This window comes from Equus quagga, chromosome 2 (genome assembly GCF_021613505.1).
Source record: "Equus quagga isolate Etosha38 chromosome 2, UCLA_HA_Equagga_1.0, whole genome shotgun sequence".
Lineage (NCBI taxonomy): Eukaryota > Metazoa > Chordata > Mammalia > Perissodactyla > Equidae > Equus > Equus quagga.
In genome coordinates this window covers 129,086,514-129,103,965 of record NC_060268.1, presented here as the reverse complement: position 1 = coordinate 129,103,965, position 17,452 = coordinate 129,086,514, and the positions used below count along the sequence as shown (strand labels likewise).

At 36.3% G+C, this 17,452-nt stretch overlaps 1 protein-coding gene across 3 annotated transcripts in view; it reads right to left on the bottom strand.

Annotated features, from left to right (window-relative positions):
- CTNNA3 (catenin alpha 3) overlaps nt 1–17,452 on the bottom strand; it is a 1,485,947-nt gene that overhangs the window by 1,374,844 nt on the left and 93,651 nt on the right. For all 3 annotated transcript variants that reach the window (XM_046655293.1, XM_046655294.1, XM_046655295.1), the window contains one exon: nt 3,156–3,322. In XM_046655293.1, coding sequence (XP_046511249.1) covers nt 3,156–3,322 — 167 coding nt within the window. The remainder of the gene's footprint in view (nt 1–3,155; nt 3,323–17,452) is intronic.

Below are 17,452 nucleotides of genomic sequence, written 5' to 3'. Positions count from 1 at the left end.
TAGAACTGTCCCAACTCAGGTTCACTATCTCACAGAACTGAGATTGCCATCACTGTCAGTGACCACATATATTGTCAGACAGTTGTGTGTATCACATATTGTTGGAGAGCCCATCTACTTCAGGAAGATATTAAAGTGTAAGGGCACTGAAGTTTCTCTGCAACAATATTTTTCATTCCAAGTAGACATTTAATATAACCATAAACATTAGAAATATTCTAAACCACTATTTTCCAAAGTATGGTCTGAGAGAGTTCCAGTATTATACATTACAGAAGAGTTCTCGAGTCAAGGAATTTGGGAAACTCTGGGCTGAGCAAAGTTAAATAAGTTTCTTTGCTTAGATATTTCTCATCAACTTTAACGTGTTAATGTGCACGGAAAACATTCACAGGGAATTTCTGTGTGCAACATTGACCACAAAACAAACGTTTTCATGTTGCAAATCTATAAGACAGGTTCTGCAGAATACCTTTGGGGGAAGTGTTGGGCTAAATAATTCTAATCTTGACGATCTCAAAAAAAATTGTTTGTCTTCATTCTGCGTGAAACCTCAAAAGAAATGAGTTGATAATCCAACTCAAATATGAGTTTTTCATAAGAATGAAATAATGAAGAAATATCATAATTTAGCACAAAGTTCTTCCCTTTTTCATAGTTGAGGTATCACTTTGTATTATACATACTTAGAAGTGACTTAAATAATCTAGCCCACGTTCAGGCTCTGATGAGGCATCAACAAACACGGGAGAGGTTAGAGTTAAGAACGCCTCCCCCTTCTGACACCTAAATTCCCTTAGCAAACTTTTATAGGGCCACAAACTTGTCTAAATAATTCTGAAAAGCGATTTATAGTTAAAGCTCTTCTAACCCTAGGAGTACTAAGTTCCAAAACTTGTTTTTTCCTCCTGCCTTGAGCAAGTCTGAAATTCAATATGCCTCAGTTTTCCTTCTGTAAAATAGGAATCATAATCATAGGGCTGTTGTGAGGATTGCATTAAAGGAGATAATTCAGCACAGTGCTTGGAACATTACAAAAAATTAATAAATATTAACTATAATTTTTATTGCAAAAGATATTACCTTGCTTTTCTTTGATCTACAATTAACTCTTGCTTCATTTAAATGATACGATGTGTGTGAATTACCTAGCACTGTGCCTAGCAGTTAGTGGCACCCAATTAAAATGGGAGTGAAGGTGCTTATGGTATCTATCTATATATATATGTGTATATATATGTGTGTGTGTGTATATATGTACATATATACAGTTACCTCTTAACTGACTATGAAGGTAGCAATTTTCACTTTACAAAAGCCTTTCATTTTGCTCTATCTCAACAAATCTAGGGTCTAAAACATAGAAAATGTTGGGTCATTGGCACTAGGAATAACCTGGCACTTAATCTTTCATACTCATTTCTGGTTACAGCATATATTAGTGTCTATATTCACATATGGAAAAAAATGAATCTCAGAAATGTTCAGGAATTTAACCGATAACCAAGTAACAAGAAAACTTGCTCAATTATCTCACCTACAAATCCACTAGTAGACAGCTGCTACTGATGAGAACTAATCCTTTTCCCAAAAAGCTACTTAATAAAGAGTACTGAATTGCTTTTTTGCAGTAATAAAACTATCAAAGGAAACGACTATGAAAGTATAAAGGAAGTTCACTCTACTTTAGGATTAAAATAAGTATTAATGGGGTCCAGCCCAGTGGTGTAGTGATTAAGTTCACGTGCTCTGCTTCAGCAGCCCAGAGCTTGTGAGTTCGGATCCCAGGCATGGACATCAAGCCATGCTCTGGCAGTATCTCACATACAAAAAAAATAGAGGAAGATTGGCACAGATGTTAGCTCAGGGATAATCTTTCTCAAGCAAAAAGAGGCAGATTGGCAATAGATCTTAGCTCAGGGCCAATCTTCTTCACCAAAAAATAAAATAAGCATTAATGAGTACGAGAAAGATGCAAAGAAAAGTTTAGCTTAGCAATTAGAGAAAATGACTTTGACAAGAAGTCAATCAGACAAGGCCACCATTTGCTTAATGGAATAGTGATATTACAGTCACCAGGTGCCTTTATGAAAATGCAGATGTATTTATGGAAGGAAGAGTAAGGGTCCCATCTAAAGCAGGAGATAGAGCAGAGAATCCAAGAGGTTCTTGGCAATCTCTTCATCTGGACACTATTAATGACTTGGTCAAACTAAGTAAATTGAAAAAGTAAAAAATGCTTTAATAAAATTCTCTTTCTACTAAACCTTTGCTAACTGGATTTGTCTAGCAAAATAAAGCAAGCAAGATAACTTGCTGCCTTTGTAGTCTCCTAGTTAAAATATATTCCTTACTCTTGATCCATTTATACATTTTCCTTAATGGATTACTACAGATACCACATGCTACCTGTAAACCATTTATCTTGCATCAAGAGGAGCTGGCAAAGTAGTATTCATTTATAAACTAGGATAAACTTCCAAATGTCTTAAGCTTTAAAGTTTCTCTTTCTCAAATTATGTATATATATATATATATATATTTTCTAGATTATCTATATAATTATGTTATTATATGTATTTATTTATATATTTATATAGGACATAATTTTTGTATAACCATTTGGTCAAAAGCCTAGAACTTTCTACTGGTCATTTCCTTATCAGTAAGCCATCTTCTGTTTTTCAATCTCCCACTGGCTTTAAAACTAACTTCTGGCTTTGTTCTTTTGAAGTATACATTACTTTCACAACCCAATCCAGTCAGCTTCTGATGGGTGACATTAAGAAATAAGAGTGAGGGGACAGCCCGGTGGCACAGCGGTTAAGTTCACACGTTTCACTTCGGCGGTCCGGGGTTTGCTGGTTCGGATCCTGGGTGTGGACCCATGCACTGCTTGGCAAGCCATGCTGTGGCAAGCGTCCCACATATAAAGTAGAAGAAGACGGGCACAGATGTTAGCTCAGAGCCAGTCTTCCTCAGCAAAAAGAGGAGGATTGGCAGCAGATGTTAACTCAGGGCTAATCTTCCTCAAAAAAAAAAAAAAAGAAAGAAAGAAGAGTGAGGCCAGGATGCACTAGGATTGACGCCAGGTTCAGAGAACAGACTTAGAAGTGAGAACAATGCCCAGGTAAACTAAGCCATCTTTTACTTACAGCTGACACGTGCTGCAAAAGACACACGACATCAATCATGTCTGCGAGGATAAGGAGTCTGGTAACTGCAGCCAACAAGGCACGGGCGGCTTGAACCACAGCCTCCCTTTTCGGGAGATAACAGGGGTCATCTGCAAATCTCTCAGCTGATTCTTTCAGAGCTTCGCCTGAAAAACACAATCCCAAATGAGTTATACTTTAAATTTTAGCTATGCCTATTCCAGCATTTATCATCCGACCTAATTCCAAGCACATTCCATGACTAGGCCTAATATTAAAATACTGTCAGTTGACACTAAACATTGTCTCTTAATAAACAATGTAGTTTCACATTGATATTTGTTTTTGATAAATGCTCTGGAGTTTAAGAAGCATGATACCATTTTCCTGCAAGAAAATTGTGTTCAATTGACTAGCAACACCTAGTAAAAGTCCTGTCAACTTCTGCATTTGCTGAATCTCATTTGCTGTAAAGGTTTCATTACTAAGACTTCAATTGGAAACAATCTTGTCTATAAAGATAAGGTAAATTTTCATTGAGACTTTCCAAAGCAACGGACGTTAGAAAAGAGTTAACCTTTAAGACGACAAGACAGCAGCTCTCTGAAAAGAGTTTAACATAAGCAGATTTATCCTAAACTGTCAGTATAATGAATAAACTATATCCTAAACTTAGTCACAGAAATAATATTTCATAATTGTTGGAGAAATATATCCACTATTTTTAAAGTTTTTGCACTTAAAATATTTTTATTACAAAAGTAATGTGTACTCATTCATTTTCAAAAGTTCACAGTTCATAAAGGTATAAAGTGAAAAGTCCCTCTTTACTCTCCTCCAGTAAAATAATTGTTAAAGATTTACCACATCCACTATTTTTTTAAGTTTTCCAATTTAAAATTATTTTTATTATGGAAGCAATATGTGTTCATTACTTTTAAATAATTCACCATACTGAAGAGTATAAAGTGAAAATTTTTTAAAAGTCTCCATACTAGTCCAAAAAATACCCATTGTTTTTATATGTCCAGAAATTTTTCCATGAATGTATGTTTTATATGTGTGCATATGTATATATGTATATTTATATGTACATATATTTATATGTAGGTTTTATGTGTGTGTATTTATGAATATAATCACATATATACATTCACAGTTATGTATATTTTATATAATAGAGATTTTATGTCATAAGAAAACATATAGAGATATTTTATATGTTATAAATGAAACAGATAGAGGATATAGATATAGAACATTTTCACAAATGTTCTATAAAACTTTCTACAGTTTGTTCTTTTCCCTTCTCAACTTATCTCCTTTTCACATTGGAAAATAGACGACCAGGAGGCATATGGCCCAGTACCTAAGTGTGGGCTCTGAAGCCATTCTGCTTCAGTGTCTCTGTCCTGCTACCCTGGACACATCACTTCACCTCCTTAAGCTTCATTCTTCTCCTCTATCAATGGAGCTAATAAGAATAATACCTACAATTTTTATGAAGATTCAATAAGAGCCATGCTCAGAACTTAGTAAAGACTTAACTAGCTGGTATTGTCCTTTTTAATGCTTGAATAAAGTTACATTTTATTGACCACTATAACTTATCTTACTAGGCTCCTACTGAACACAATCATTTCCAGCTCTTTCCTATTTCAAACAATACTACCAAAGAACACCATGACATAAATCTTTGCACGTGTGAGCAAAGTTAGCTGTAGGATAAACTCTTAAAACTAAAATTGCTGAGTCAAGGGGCAAATGAATTTTAAGTTCTGATATATATTGCCAAAAACTTTCCCAATACACACCATCCCCTCAACAACATATGAAAGGGCCTGTCTTGTCTACTTTACTCCATGAATATTTTAGTTTTCATCTACTCATGAACTTCAGCATAAAAAAATGGAATACATTATGTTTACTAAATATAACAAAGAATAGTGTTCCTTATAATGGACGAAACCTGTGAAGAGGGTTTGAAACTGTGTTAACAGATCACATTTAGCTCTCTGAAGGAATACCAACGTAGGAACTCAGACTCAAGTCAGACACTTCTGAGATCAAATTATTATCTGACTCTTCTAGTTGTCACACCTAGGACACTTAAATATATTCAGTCTCCTCGTCTATAGAAAAGGGATAAAAATATTACTTATTCCACAGTGTTTCTGAGATGTTTACATAAGATATAGTTCATAACATAGAGTTAGCACAATATCTGAACTTGGAAAGCATTCAACAAATATTAGCTGTTACTTTCTCAGGAAGCTTCTAGTAGAGATGATAAATTCTTAAGATCAGTAAACGGTGATTTTTATGTGTTTCTCTGCAAGTCAAAATTGCTGCTAGAAGACTGTGAAAAATTAAAGTGACCTCCGAAATTTAGAGAGCAGATGAATTTCCACAAAAGGAAGATTATCTTTTCTTGTCAGGATTCTGAACAGAAAGTTATGATAGTCTTTTTAGGATACTGTCTTTGACTTTATACACTAAAGCTAAATATATATCAAAAAAGAATTATGTGTTCGTGACTCTAAAACGTTGGGATGTTGAACAACTGGCTGAAGAGCCATATTCAGAAAAAGATCATTTAAACATTAAACAACTATTACAGTCTTTGTCTCTGTTAAGGTAATATGAAGAGTCAACCAAGTAGCTCTGTTGGAAGAAAAAAAGGTCACTCCTGTAATACACTAATAAAGATGCATGGAGCAAGCTTCCTATTACTGGACTCATCACCTTCCCTTCCCCACAATACTCCCAACACTTTTCAGCTGGTTTCAGCTCAGACTTCTAGTCCCAATGGAAACATCACCTCCTCTGTAAAGCCTTAGACCCCCATTACTGAAGGCCGGTCTTAGAGTAGGATTCTATGCTTCCTATCATAACCCTCAGCATCATTTACTGTGATGGCTTGTATCCAAGTCTGTCTTTTCTTCTGAGCCGTAAGACTAGTGAGGTAAGAGCTGCATTGGTCCTGGTCATCATAGTATTCCCAGGGTCTAGAACAGTGCCTACTCTACTGCATATATTCAATACATTGAATGTGTGTTTCTGAATGAATATGTGAATGAACATTATCCGACTTTCCTTTGACAAACACTTGTTTTCCCTATATAACACAGCTCCATTCTCAGCATTCAGGATACAGAAATCAATACAGAGCAATTTTGCAGCCCAAGAAGTTTCACAAACGAGAGTCAACAAACATGTGATACAATCTAAGCAGGGCTCAGGAGAGACCTGTACAAAGTATTAAGGCACAGAGAAGGACCTACCTCTGCCTGTGGTGTCAGAGGACACGTACAGAAATGTTCTAGGTAAGAGCAACATGTTCCAGCTATTGACAAAGAAAGTTTCTTTATAGAATTTAGCCAGTTCACTGTCAAACTGACATGTGTCAGGAGAAAATGGCTATTTTCCTAATTAAATAGAAAAAAACTTTCAACAAATTTCCTTTCTATCTAAAATATTAGCATCCATGCTTTATAAAGTCTGCACAAAGCATTTCCATTCTCTCGAAATATTCTCCCAATCTTTCTTATAATGATTTTACTTTGAAGTTTAATGAATAAGAAATTTCACTTTTAAAACACATACAAATAAAAAACTGCATCTTTCCTTCAAGAAATCCTATTCCATACATAAAAGCAATTTACTAAAGGTCTTGAAAATACCACAAGGACTAGGTTCAGAAAGTTTCTTTCTACTGGATTCATTTTGGTCCTTTCCTATCAAATATATTCTTTTTTTATTTTATTTTTTTTTAAAGATTTTTATTTTTTTTCCTTTTTTCTCCCCAAAGCCCCCCAGTACATAGTTGTATATTCTTCGTTGTGGGTTCTTCTAGTTGTGGCATGTGGGACGCTGCCTCAGCGTAGTTTGATGAGCAGTGCCATGTCCACGCCCAGGATTCGAACCAACGAAACACTGGGCCGCCTGCAGCGGAGCGCGCGAACTTAACCACTCGGCCACGGGGCCAGCCCCTCAAATATATTCTTTTTAATCTTCAAAATATCAGCTCTGAAATGCTTGCTTGAATAAGGTACTAAGGGATATGCTCTACAAAGATTTATATAGTACATCATGTGCACATATAAGTGTAACATATGAAAACTCCTGAATACACAAAAACCTGATATATAAAAACTTTATATGATCATATGAATAAACTCCAGAAGCAAAAAAAGAAAAATTCTTGGCCAAATAGACACATTACAAAATATTCTTCAATTTATAAAAGATAACTACATGGTTCATTTAAATAGCAAGCTCCTTCGCTACATTTATAGTATAACTCCACTTTCTATAAATGATTATATTGATTATAAGCTTGAAAATCAAAGAAAATGTGCAAGCAAAACATCCAGAGGAGAAAGGGGAACAACCAAAATGAAAAGAGGCAAGCACTAAAGATCAAATTTTCCAACTTTTATAATTTATCATTTATTTATGATTCAATTAAGATTCCTAGTGCATGCCTCTGGCCACCCTTCTGTATGTGTTTTAATATACCATATGCTAGTGCAATATACTAGTTCATGCACTAGTGCATATTAATCGAATCAATATATAATAACATACTCTGGTATAATGGGGTTCCCAGGCTGAAACTGGGCACCAGGGGTTTGGTTTTATTTGTTTTTAATTGGGAAACAGCCATTTGGAATTTGAAAGCTCCTAAGAGGTAGGAGCTTGAATTTAGCTTTGGAGTAGATTGATCTTTATTTTGGCAGAGAAGAGGGGAAGATGACTTCAACTAGATGTAAACCTACACAGATGTAAAAAAAAACAGAAAGAACCCTCCTTTAAAATGTTTGAGACAGTTTGACTGCAAGGAACAAACTGTTTCGCATGATAAAGGAAAACCATATCATGGCAAGAGGCAAGGGCCAAAAACCTAGGCTGCTGCCATGTGGATTCAGGTTTGGGAGTTACAAGGACATCAGCAGGACCTGTGGACTCAGAATGTGGTGCATATGGTTGCCATTGTAAACTGTTGGCTGTGTTTTATTTCCCTGTCATTATCTTCAAACTCTCAGGAAAGTCTTACTAAAAGTTATAATTTGGTTCCAGCCAAAGAAGAATAACAAAGACTATGCTTCTTTCCCACCTGAAACAACAAAAACATATATGAAAATATATGAAAAATGATTGTGAAGTCGCTGGGCATCAGGCAATAAAGGACAGTAATCTCTGAGAAATAGGAAACAAACAGGATGAGCCCTTTGATACCCTAGCTTACTGCCTTGAGAGACTTTCCAGGCCACACACAGGAAGGGGAAACTAAGACAGAGGCCAGCAAACTCTCTGAGCTGGAGAGGAAAATGCTGAGATCCCAGGAGATTATGGCAGGGGAAGTATACAGGACAGAGAATGGGAAAGCAGAGAGCACCACAGAGAGAGAGCTCACAAGATCTGCAGAGGCACCCTTTTGAGTATTCAGCTAAATACTGACCAACCCATACATGGGAAGAAACTACGCAAGGCTAGGGAAAGAACCATCCAAAAGGATTTGAGTCAAGAGTACTTGGCACTCACATGGGGCTGGGAATAGTGTTTGTTCCCACCACCAGAATGGAAAACTTCATGACTCATGGGATATTGGGTAGAGTACACAGAAGGCTCCTCAACAATGGAGAGTGATTATCCCTAGACCAAGCACTGTCCCGGTTCCCTCTAATGAAGCAACTCAGAGACAGAGCAGAATTCCCACCTTCAAGGCCAGCAGCAGGCGTGCGGCAGAGGACAGCTGTGGTCACATAAAGACAACAGCAGGACAGCATATTGAGTTAACTAAAGTGGAAACACTTAGGCAACCTGCCACCAAGCCCCACACCATTGAGAACAATCAAAAAGAGCTTGGGAATACTTAATAGGACTAATTCTATAAAATCGTAAATCTTATAAAATATAAAATTTGATGGAACTGGTTTCTATAAAAGTGCTGGAAATATCTCCTAACATCATAGTTGGGATAAAGTAGCAGCTCTCTTTAGAGACCTTCTCTTAAACATCTCTCTAGATTGATCAACTCTTTCTATTCCCTCTCAGCAACGTATTAATGATCCCTCCTTTCTGCTCAATACCAAAGGATTATCTCAAGTATACTGAGCCCTTCTGCTCCCACTAACTGAAGTGTCCAAGAGTCTCTTAGTTTGTTCCCCAACCTTTTCAGCTAAGTTGTAATTATAATTATGTAATTTTATTAAATACATAAGCTTATCAAATAATAGTACAAAAAAGATTTGTTATTTCTTTGAAAATTAATTTGAATGCTTAGAGACACTCAGTAAAGGTAAGTTGGTAAAAATGTTGTCAAGTTGATTGTGGAAGAAAAAAATGGTAAAAGTTGGGGTTAAGTGAGTGAAGGGATTGTAAAATATTAAGAAGGATTCTGCAGTTAGATAGCTTTTCAAGTGTCATTAAGTTGTCTTCTATAAAGACACCAACACTGGAAATCTTAGTCAATGTAGTATGAGAGAGGTTTAGGCAAAAGCAATTGTATGAGACTCAATCAACTGACCTCTACCAAAAGTGGGCCTGGTCCCATCAAGAGCCCATTAAGGGACTGGCTAATATTCACGTTACATCAGTTAAGATAAAATAAAATATTTAAGGAGTGTGTGCAGATATGTCTGTGTAGAAAAACTAATAAACTTTTCACTTCCAATAATGAGAACAAATAAATCTTGAAGTAAAAATTGTCTGTTATATTTTAAAACATTGGCAATATCTTAAATTTCAATCTTATTTAGGCAAACTTTAATTACATATTTATTTGTAAAAATACATTACGCCACATAAAAAATATTTTAGTAATGTTTTTATGTGTAAAACATTTTATACAACATATCTATAAATTATCCATCTAAATAAATTTCAATGTGAAGAGTTTTTAAAATAGAGATAAATGATGATACTTCAGAATTTCGAAGAAAGAAGATGATAAATTATTTTTAAAAACTGCCAAAGAACTGACAAAATAACTTCACATATTTTAAATTGACAATAGTTTTAAGGTAATAAAATACATAAAACAGATCTGAGTATTACATTTAAGATTGCGATTCCTACAACACTATCTCTTAGTATGAGGAGTATCATATATTTAAAGCTCTTTATAGTAAATCAAAGTGACAACAGAACATGGCAATCCATATTGTAAAACAAACAATAAAAAAAGAAAATAGTATGGACTTACAAATTAATTAAGTGTTCAAACTTTGAGCTGAAATAGCTGTCCATAATTGCTATCTATTGAATTTATCTCCAAACAATCTATTGACTAATATGCCACCAGTAAACATTTCTATAATGTTATTCTTGATGTCAATTTAATTTTTTTGAGGGGAAACCTAAACCATACAACGAAGATGCCAGACTAATGTTAATTATTCATTATTTTTTCCAATATTTCCTTTTCTTACTAAATATGAGCAAGTCTAACTTCTATTATGCTGAATTAGCAGAAACTTGTATCCTTGATTTTTGCCATCTGCTGAATCTCATTCCAGTGCTTTGAAGTTGAGAGTAACAATGCTATCAATTTTTTCTAAGAAATGATACCTAGCCCTTACAAAGAGCTCATTCATTCATATAACAAATATTTATTTACCAATACAGTGTGCAAAGCACTATGGAGTACAAAATGATAACTAAAACATGGTCTCTGCCAGGTATCCCCAAATAGGAAAACAAACTACTTCAATGAGAAAATTCTTCTGTTTGGTTTTAAATGTCAGTATCTTCAGATATATTCCCTTAAAGTGTATTAAAACAAAACTCCATAGCCTCCTCCCCCCCAAAAAATATACACATACATCATAATAATCCTCCACATGCATAGCTCCTAAAGGCCTCACTATTATTTTACCAATCATTAAAAATTTTTATGAATTACTTTCAGAGTTCTAATTCAAGATGGTGACATAGAAGTCTCCTGAGCTCACCTCCTCCCACAGATACCCCAAATATACAGCTAAATGTGAAACAATTCCTTCTGAAAGAAATCCAGAAACTACGTGAGAGACTCGGACACACTAAGAAAACAAGAATAAACCCACATTGAAACAGGTAGGAGAGGCTGAGACACAACCTCACCGTGAACCCCACCCCTGGCATGGCAACAGACAACTGACAGGGAACTAACAACACCCAGCTTGCCCCTGAGGAGTGAAAAGTTTAGACCCAACATCTAGTGCCCCAACTTTTAAGACTTCCACCTAGGAGACGGGCCCAAAAAACACCTAGTTCTGAAAGTCAACATGGTTTGCGTCCACAAGACCCACAAGACTATACACAACAAAGAAACAGTTCTTAATGAGTTCACGAGGACTCGCCATGGCTGTCCCTCCAGGGCTCAGCACAGAAGCAGCAGACTAAAACAGTCAGTCTTTCCCTGAAAGACTATGTGGATGTCTTAAAGCTTTGGCCTGAGAGTCAGGCTTCTAATTTAGTGTGGGTCTAGAGGCCAATTGCGGTCCTCTCCAGAGACAGGGGAAGCCAGTGAGCACCATCTTCATGCTCTCCCTCTGACCCACTCCAGGTTGCAGGTGTCTCCCTGGAGGGAGCTCGTGAGCATATCAGGCACCCTGGCTTTTGCAACTGCCACCTGGAGGACAGACATCTTGGTCATCTGGCTCTGATGGCCAGCAGAGCTTGCCTTTGCAGTTCTCTCAGGACTACAGCAAACAGAGAAACAGTTCTTTTTTTTTGAGGAAGATTAGCCCTGAGCTAACATCTGCTGCCAATCCTCCTCTTTTTTGCTGAGGAAGACTGGCCCTGAGCTAACATCCATACCGATCTTCCTCTACTTTATATGTGGGATGCCTACCACAGCATGGCCTGCCATGCAGTGCCATGTCCGCACCCAGGATCTGAACTGGCGAACCCTGGGCCGCCGAAGTGGAATGTGCGCACTTAACTGCTGCACCACTCGGCCAGCCCTGAGAAACAGTACTTGACCAGCTATCACCCAGGAGCTCAGCAGAGAGGCAGCAGTCAGAGGCACTCAACTCCCAATTTTTCCCTGAGGGAAGTCTATTTGCATATCTTGGGGGCTTCAGTTTAAGGGTCAGGCTTCTAGTTTGACACACAACTAGAGACCCACTGCAACCCTCTCCAAAGACTAGGGAGGCTGGCACGCACCATCTTCATGGTCTCTCTCTACCCCACTCCGGGTTACCAGTGTCCCCATGAAGGGAGCTTGAGCACACATCTCGCACTCTGGCTTTTGTGGCTACAGCCCAGAGGACACATCCTTTGATTGTCTGGCTCCGGTGGTCAGAGGGGCTTGTGTTCACAGGTTCAGTGGGACTGTGGCAAACAAAGGGAAGTCCTTGGCTGTCTGCTGTCTGTCCCTCTGAAGTTCAGCACAGAAGGAGTGGACATGAGAAATGACCATCTCTCAGTCTTTCCCTGAAAATGGTATATTTGCATACTTTAAAAGCTGCTGCCTGAGAGTCCAACTTCTAATCAGCCTGCACCTAGGTGTTCATTGAGATCATCACCATTGGGACACTGACAGGTCTTGGCACACCCTCAACAACTGAGAGCCACTAAGAACAAAGAAGACTGCTTGGACAATCACAAAGATGTGTGAGACAGCCAAGAGCCAAGTCCAGGCTGAATGATAAGGTTGATCTCCTAAACAAGGCCACTCCTTTAAGACTGGGGGAGGTGGCTATTTAATCTAATGTAGGGAAACCAATATAGAGAGTCAAGGAAAATGATGAAACAGAGGAATATGTTTGAAATAAAAGAACAACAAAAAACCTCAGGAAAAGTCCTTAATAAAATGGACGCAAGTGACTTACCTGATAAAATTTTCAAAATATTGGTCATAAAGATGCTTACTGAGGTCAGAAGAACAATGCATGAACAAAGTGAGAATTTCAACAAAGACAGACAATACCAAACAGAAATCACAGTGCTGAAGGATACATAATTTGAAAAATTCAATAGAGGAATTCAAAGCAGACTAAAGTGGGAAAAGAGTCAGCAAATTCAAAGACAAGGCAGTGGAATTCATCCAACCAGAGGATCAAAAAGAAAAGAGAATGAAAAAGAGTAAAGACACCTTAAGAGATTTATGGAACACCATCAAGTGGACCAATATTTGCATTCTAGGGGTCCCAGAAAGAGAGGAGAAAGAAAAGGGACTAGAAAGCTTATTTGAAGGAACAATGGCTGAAAACTTCCCCAACCTGAGAAAAGAAACTGACATCCAGATTCGGAAACAGAGAGTTCCAAATAAGATGAATCCAAAGAAACCCAAAAAGATACATTATACTTAAACTGTCAAAAGTTAAAGACAAGGAGAAAAGCTTAAAAGCAGCAAGGGGAGGGGGCCCGTGGCCGAGTGGTTAAGTTCGCGCTCTCCGCTGCAGGCGGCCCAGTGTTTCGTTAGTTTGAATCCTGGGTGCGGACATGGCACTGCTCATCAGACCATGCTGAGGCAGCGTCCCACATGCCACAACTAGAAGAACCCACAACGAAGAATACACAACTATGTACCGGGGGGCTTTGGGGAGAAAAGGAAAAAATAAAAAATCTTAAAAAAAAAAAGCAGCAAGGGGAAAACAACTTTTTACACACAAAAGAACACTCTTAAGACTATAAGCAGATTTTCCAGCAGAAACGTGCAGGCCAGAGAGGAGTGACACAATATATTCAAAGTGCTGAAAGAAAAAAACTGTCAACCAAGAATACTTTACCCAGAAAAATTGTCATTAATAATTGAAAAAAGAAAGTTTTCCAGACAAGCAAAAGTTAATGGAGTTTAGCACCACCAGATTGACCTTACAAGAAATGTTAAAGTGCTTTGTTTGAGCTGAAACAAAGGGTGCTAGTAACAGGAAAACATATGAAAGTATAAATCTCACTGGTAAAGGTAAATATATAGTAAAATTCAGAATAATCTAATCTTGTAGAGGTGGTGGGTTAATCACTTATGAATCTGATATGAAGGTTCAAAGACAAAAGTAGTAAAAATAACTTCAACTATAATAATTTGTTAATGGATACACGAGATAAAAGATGTAAATTGTGACATCAAAAACATAACATGGGGGGGAGTAAAAATGTAGAGCTTTAAAATACATTCAAAATTAAGTTGTTATCAACTTAAAATGGCCTGTTATAAATAAAAGATGTTTTATGTAAGCCTCACAGTAACAACATCACAGTAACAAGGCAAAAACCTATAGTAGATACACAAAAGAGAAAGAGAAAAGAATCTAAGCATACCACTACAGAAAACCATCAAATGGCAAAGGAAGAGAAGAAGAAAGAAACAGAGGAATTACAAAACTGCCAGAAAACAAAGAACAAAATGCCAGTAAGTACGTACCTATCAATGACTACTTTAAATGTAAATGGAGGGAATTCTCCAATAAAAAGACATAGGGTAGCTGAATGGATTAAAACAAACAAGACTCAGCTATAGGCTGCCTACAAGACACTCACTTCAGCTTTAAGGACACACACAGACTGAAAATGAATGGATGGAAAAAGATATTCCATATAAACAGATATCAAAAGAAAGCAAGGGTAGCTACACTTATATCAGACAAAATAGACATTAAGACACAGACTGTACTAGCAGACAAAGATCATTATACAATGGTAAAGGGGTCAATCCAAAAAGAGGATTTTGTAACATTTATCAGTATTTATGCACCCAACATAGGAGCACCTAAATATGTAAAGCAAATAATCACAGACCTGAAGGAAGAAATAAACAGCAATACAATAATAGTGCTTCAGTACTCCACTTTCAACAATAAATAGATGATCCAGACAAAAAAATCAACAAAGAAATATTGGACTTAAACTGTATATTAGACCAGGTTGACTTAACAGATTTACAGAACATGCCAGCCAAAAGCAACAGGATACGCGTTCTTCTCAAGTGCACATGAAACATTCTCCAGGATAAATTATATGTTATGCCACAAAATCTTAATAAATTTAAGAAGACTGAAACCATATCAAGCATCTTTTCTAACCACAATGGTATGAAAATAGACATGAATTACAAGAAGAAAACTGGAAAATTCACAAATATATGGGGACTAAACAGCATGCTTCCTGAATAATCATGGGTCAAGAAGAAGTCAAAAGAGAAATCAAAAAACACATTAATACAAATGAAAATGGAAATACAACATACCAAAACTTATGGGATGCAGCAAAACTTATGGGATACAGTTCTAAGAAAGAAGTTCATAGCAATAAAAGCCTGTCTTAAGAAACAAGAAAGATCTCAAATAAACAACCTAACTTTACACCTCAAGGAATAAATAAAAAGAACAAATGAAGCCCAAAGTTAGTAGAAGGAAGAAAATAACAAAGATCAGAGCAGAAACAAATGAAATAGAGACTAAAAAGACAATAGAAAAGATCAATTAAAAAAAGAATTAGTTTTTTTGAAAAGATAAACAAAATAGGCACACCTTTAGTTAGACTTACCAAGAAAAAGAAAGGAGACTAAAAAAAAATTATAAATGAAAGACAAGACATTACATCTGGTAACATAGAAATACAAAGGATCATAATAGACTACAGTGAACAATTACATACCAACAATTTGGAAAACTAGAAGCAATGGATCAATTCCTAGAAACATACGACCTACCAAAATTGAATCTTGAAGCAATAGAAACTGTAAACAGACTGATTATTAGTAAGGAGATTGAATCAGTAATCAAAAATCTCCCAAGAAAGTTCCAGGACCAGATGGCTTCAACGGTGAATTCTACCAAATATTTAAAGAAGAATTAATACCAATTCTTCTTGAACTCTTCCAAAAAAATAGAAGAGGAGGAAACACTTCCAAACTCATTTTACCTGATATTACCCTGATACCAAAACCAGACAAGGTCACTATAAGAAAACAAAATTACAGGCCAATATCGCTGATGAACATAGATGCAGAAATAGGCAACAAAACGTTAGCAAACAAAATTCAAAATACATTAAAAAGATCACACACCATAATCAAGTGGAATTTATTCCAGGGAGGCAAGGATGGTTGAACAACGACAAATCAATCAATGTGATACATTGATTAACAAAATGAAGGGGAAAAAAATCATATTGTAATCTCAATAGATGCACAAAGAGCATTTGAAACAATTTACCATGAATTCATGATAAAATAAATAAATAAATTTCTACAAAGTGTGTATAGAGGGAAAGTATCTCAACATATCAAGACAATATATGACAATCCCACAGCCAACATCATACTCAATGGTGAAAAGCTGAAAGCTTTCCCTCTAGATTAGGAACAAAACAAGGATGCCCTCTATCACCACTTCTATTCTACATAGTACTGCAAATCCTAGCCAGAGCAATTAGTCAAGAAAAAGAAATAAAAGGCATCCAATTGGAAGGGAAGAAGTAAAACTGTCACTATTTGCACATAACATGATATTATATATGGGAAACCCTAACGACACCACCAAAAAACTGTTAAAACTAATAAACTCAGTCAAGACGCAAGATACAAAATCAATACACAAAAATCTGTTGTGTTTCTATACACTAATAATGAACTATCAAAAAGAAAAATTAATAAAACAATCTCATTTACAATTGCATCAAAAAGAATAAAATACCTAGGAATAACTTTAACCAAGGAACTGAAAGACCTGTACACTGAAAACTGTAAGACAATGATGAAACAAATTGCAGAAGACACAAATAAGCGGAAAGGTATTTCATGCTCATGAATTGAAAGAATTAATATTGCTAAAATGTCCATACCACCCAAAGCAATCTAGACATTCAATGCAATCCTGATCAAAATTCCAATGTCATTTTTCACAGAAATAGAACAATCGTAAAACTTGTAGGGAACCACAAAAGACCTTGAATAGTCAAACTAACCTTGAGAAAGAAGAACATAGCTAAAGGCATCATACTTCCTGATATCAAACTATATTAGAAAGCTATCATAATCAAAACAGTATGGTATTGGCCTAAAAACAGATAAGTAAATCAACGGAACAGAATAGAGATCCCAAAAATAAACCCATGCATAGATGGTCAATTAACTTATGACACAGAAGCCAAGAATATACAATGGAGAAAGAACAATCTCTTCCATAAATGGTGTTGGAAAAACTGGACAGCCACATGCCAAAGAATGAAACTGAACCACTGTCTTACACCATACACAAAAATTAACTCAAAATAGATTAAAAACTTGAATGTAAGACCTGAGCCATAAAACTCCTAGAAGAAAACATAGGTGGTAATTTCCTTGACATTTGTCTTGGCAA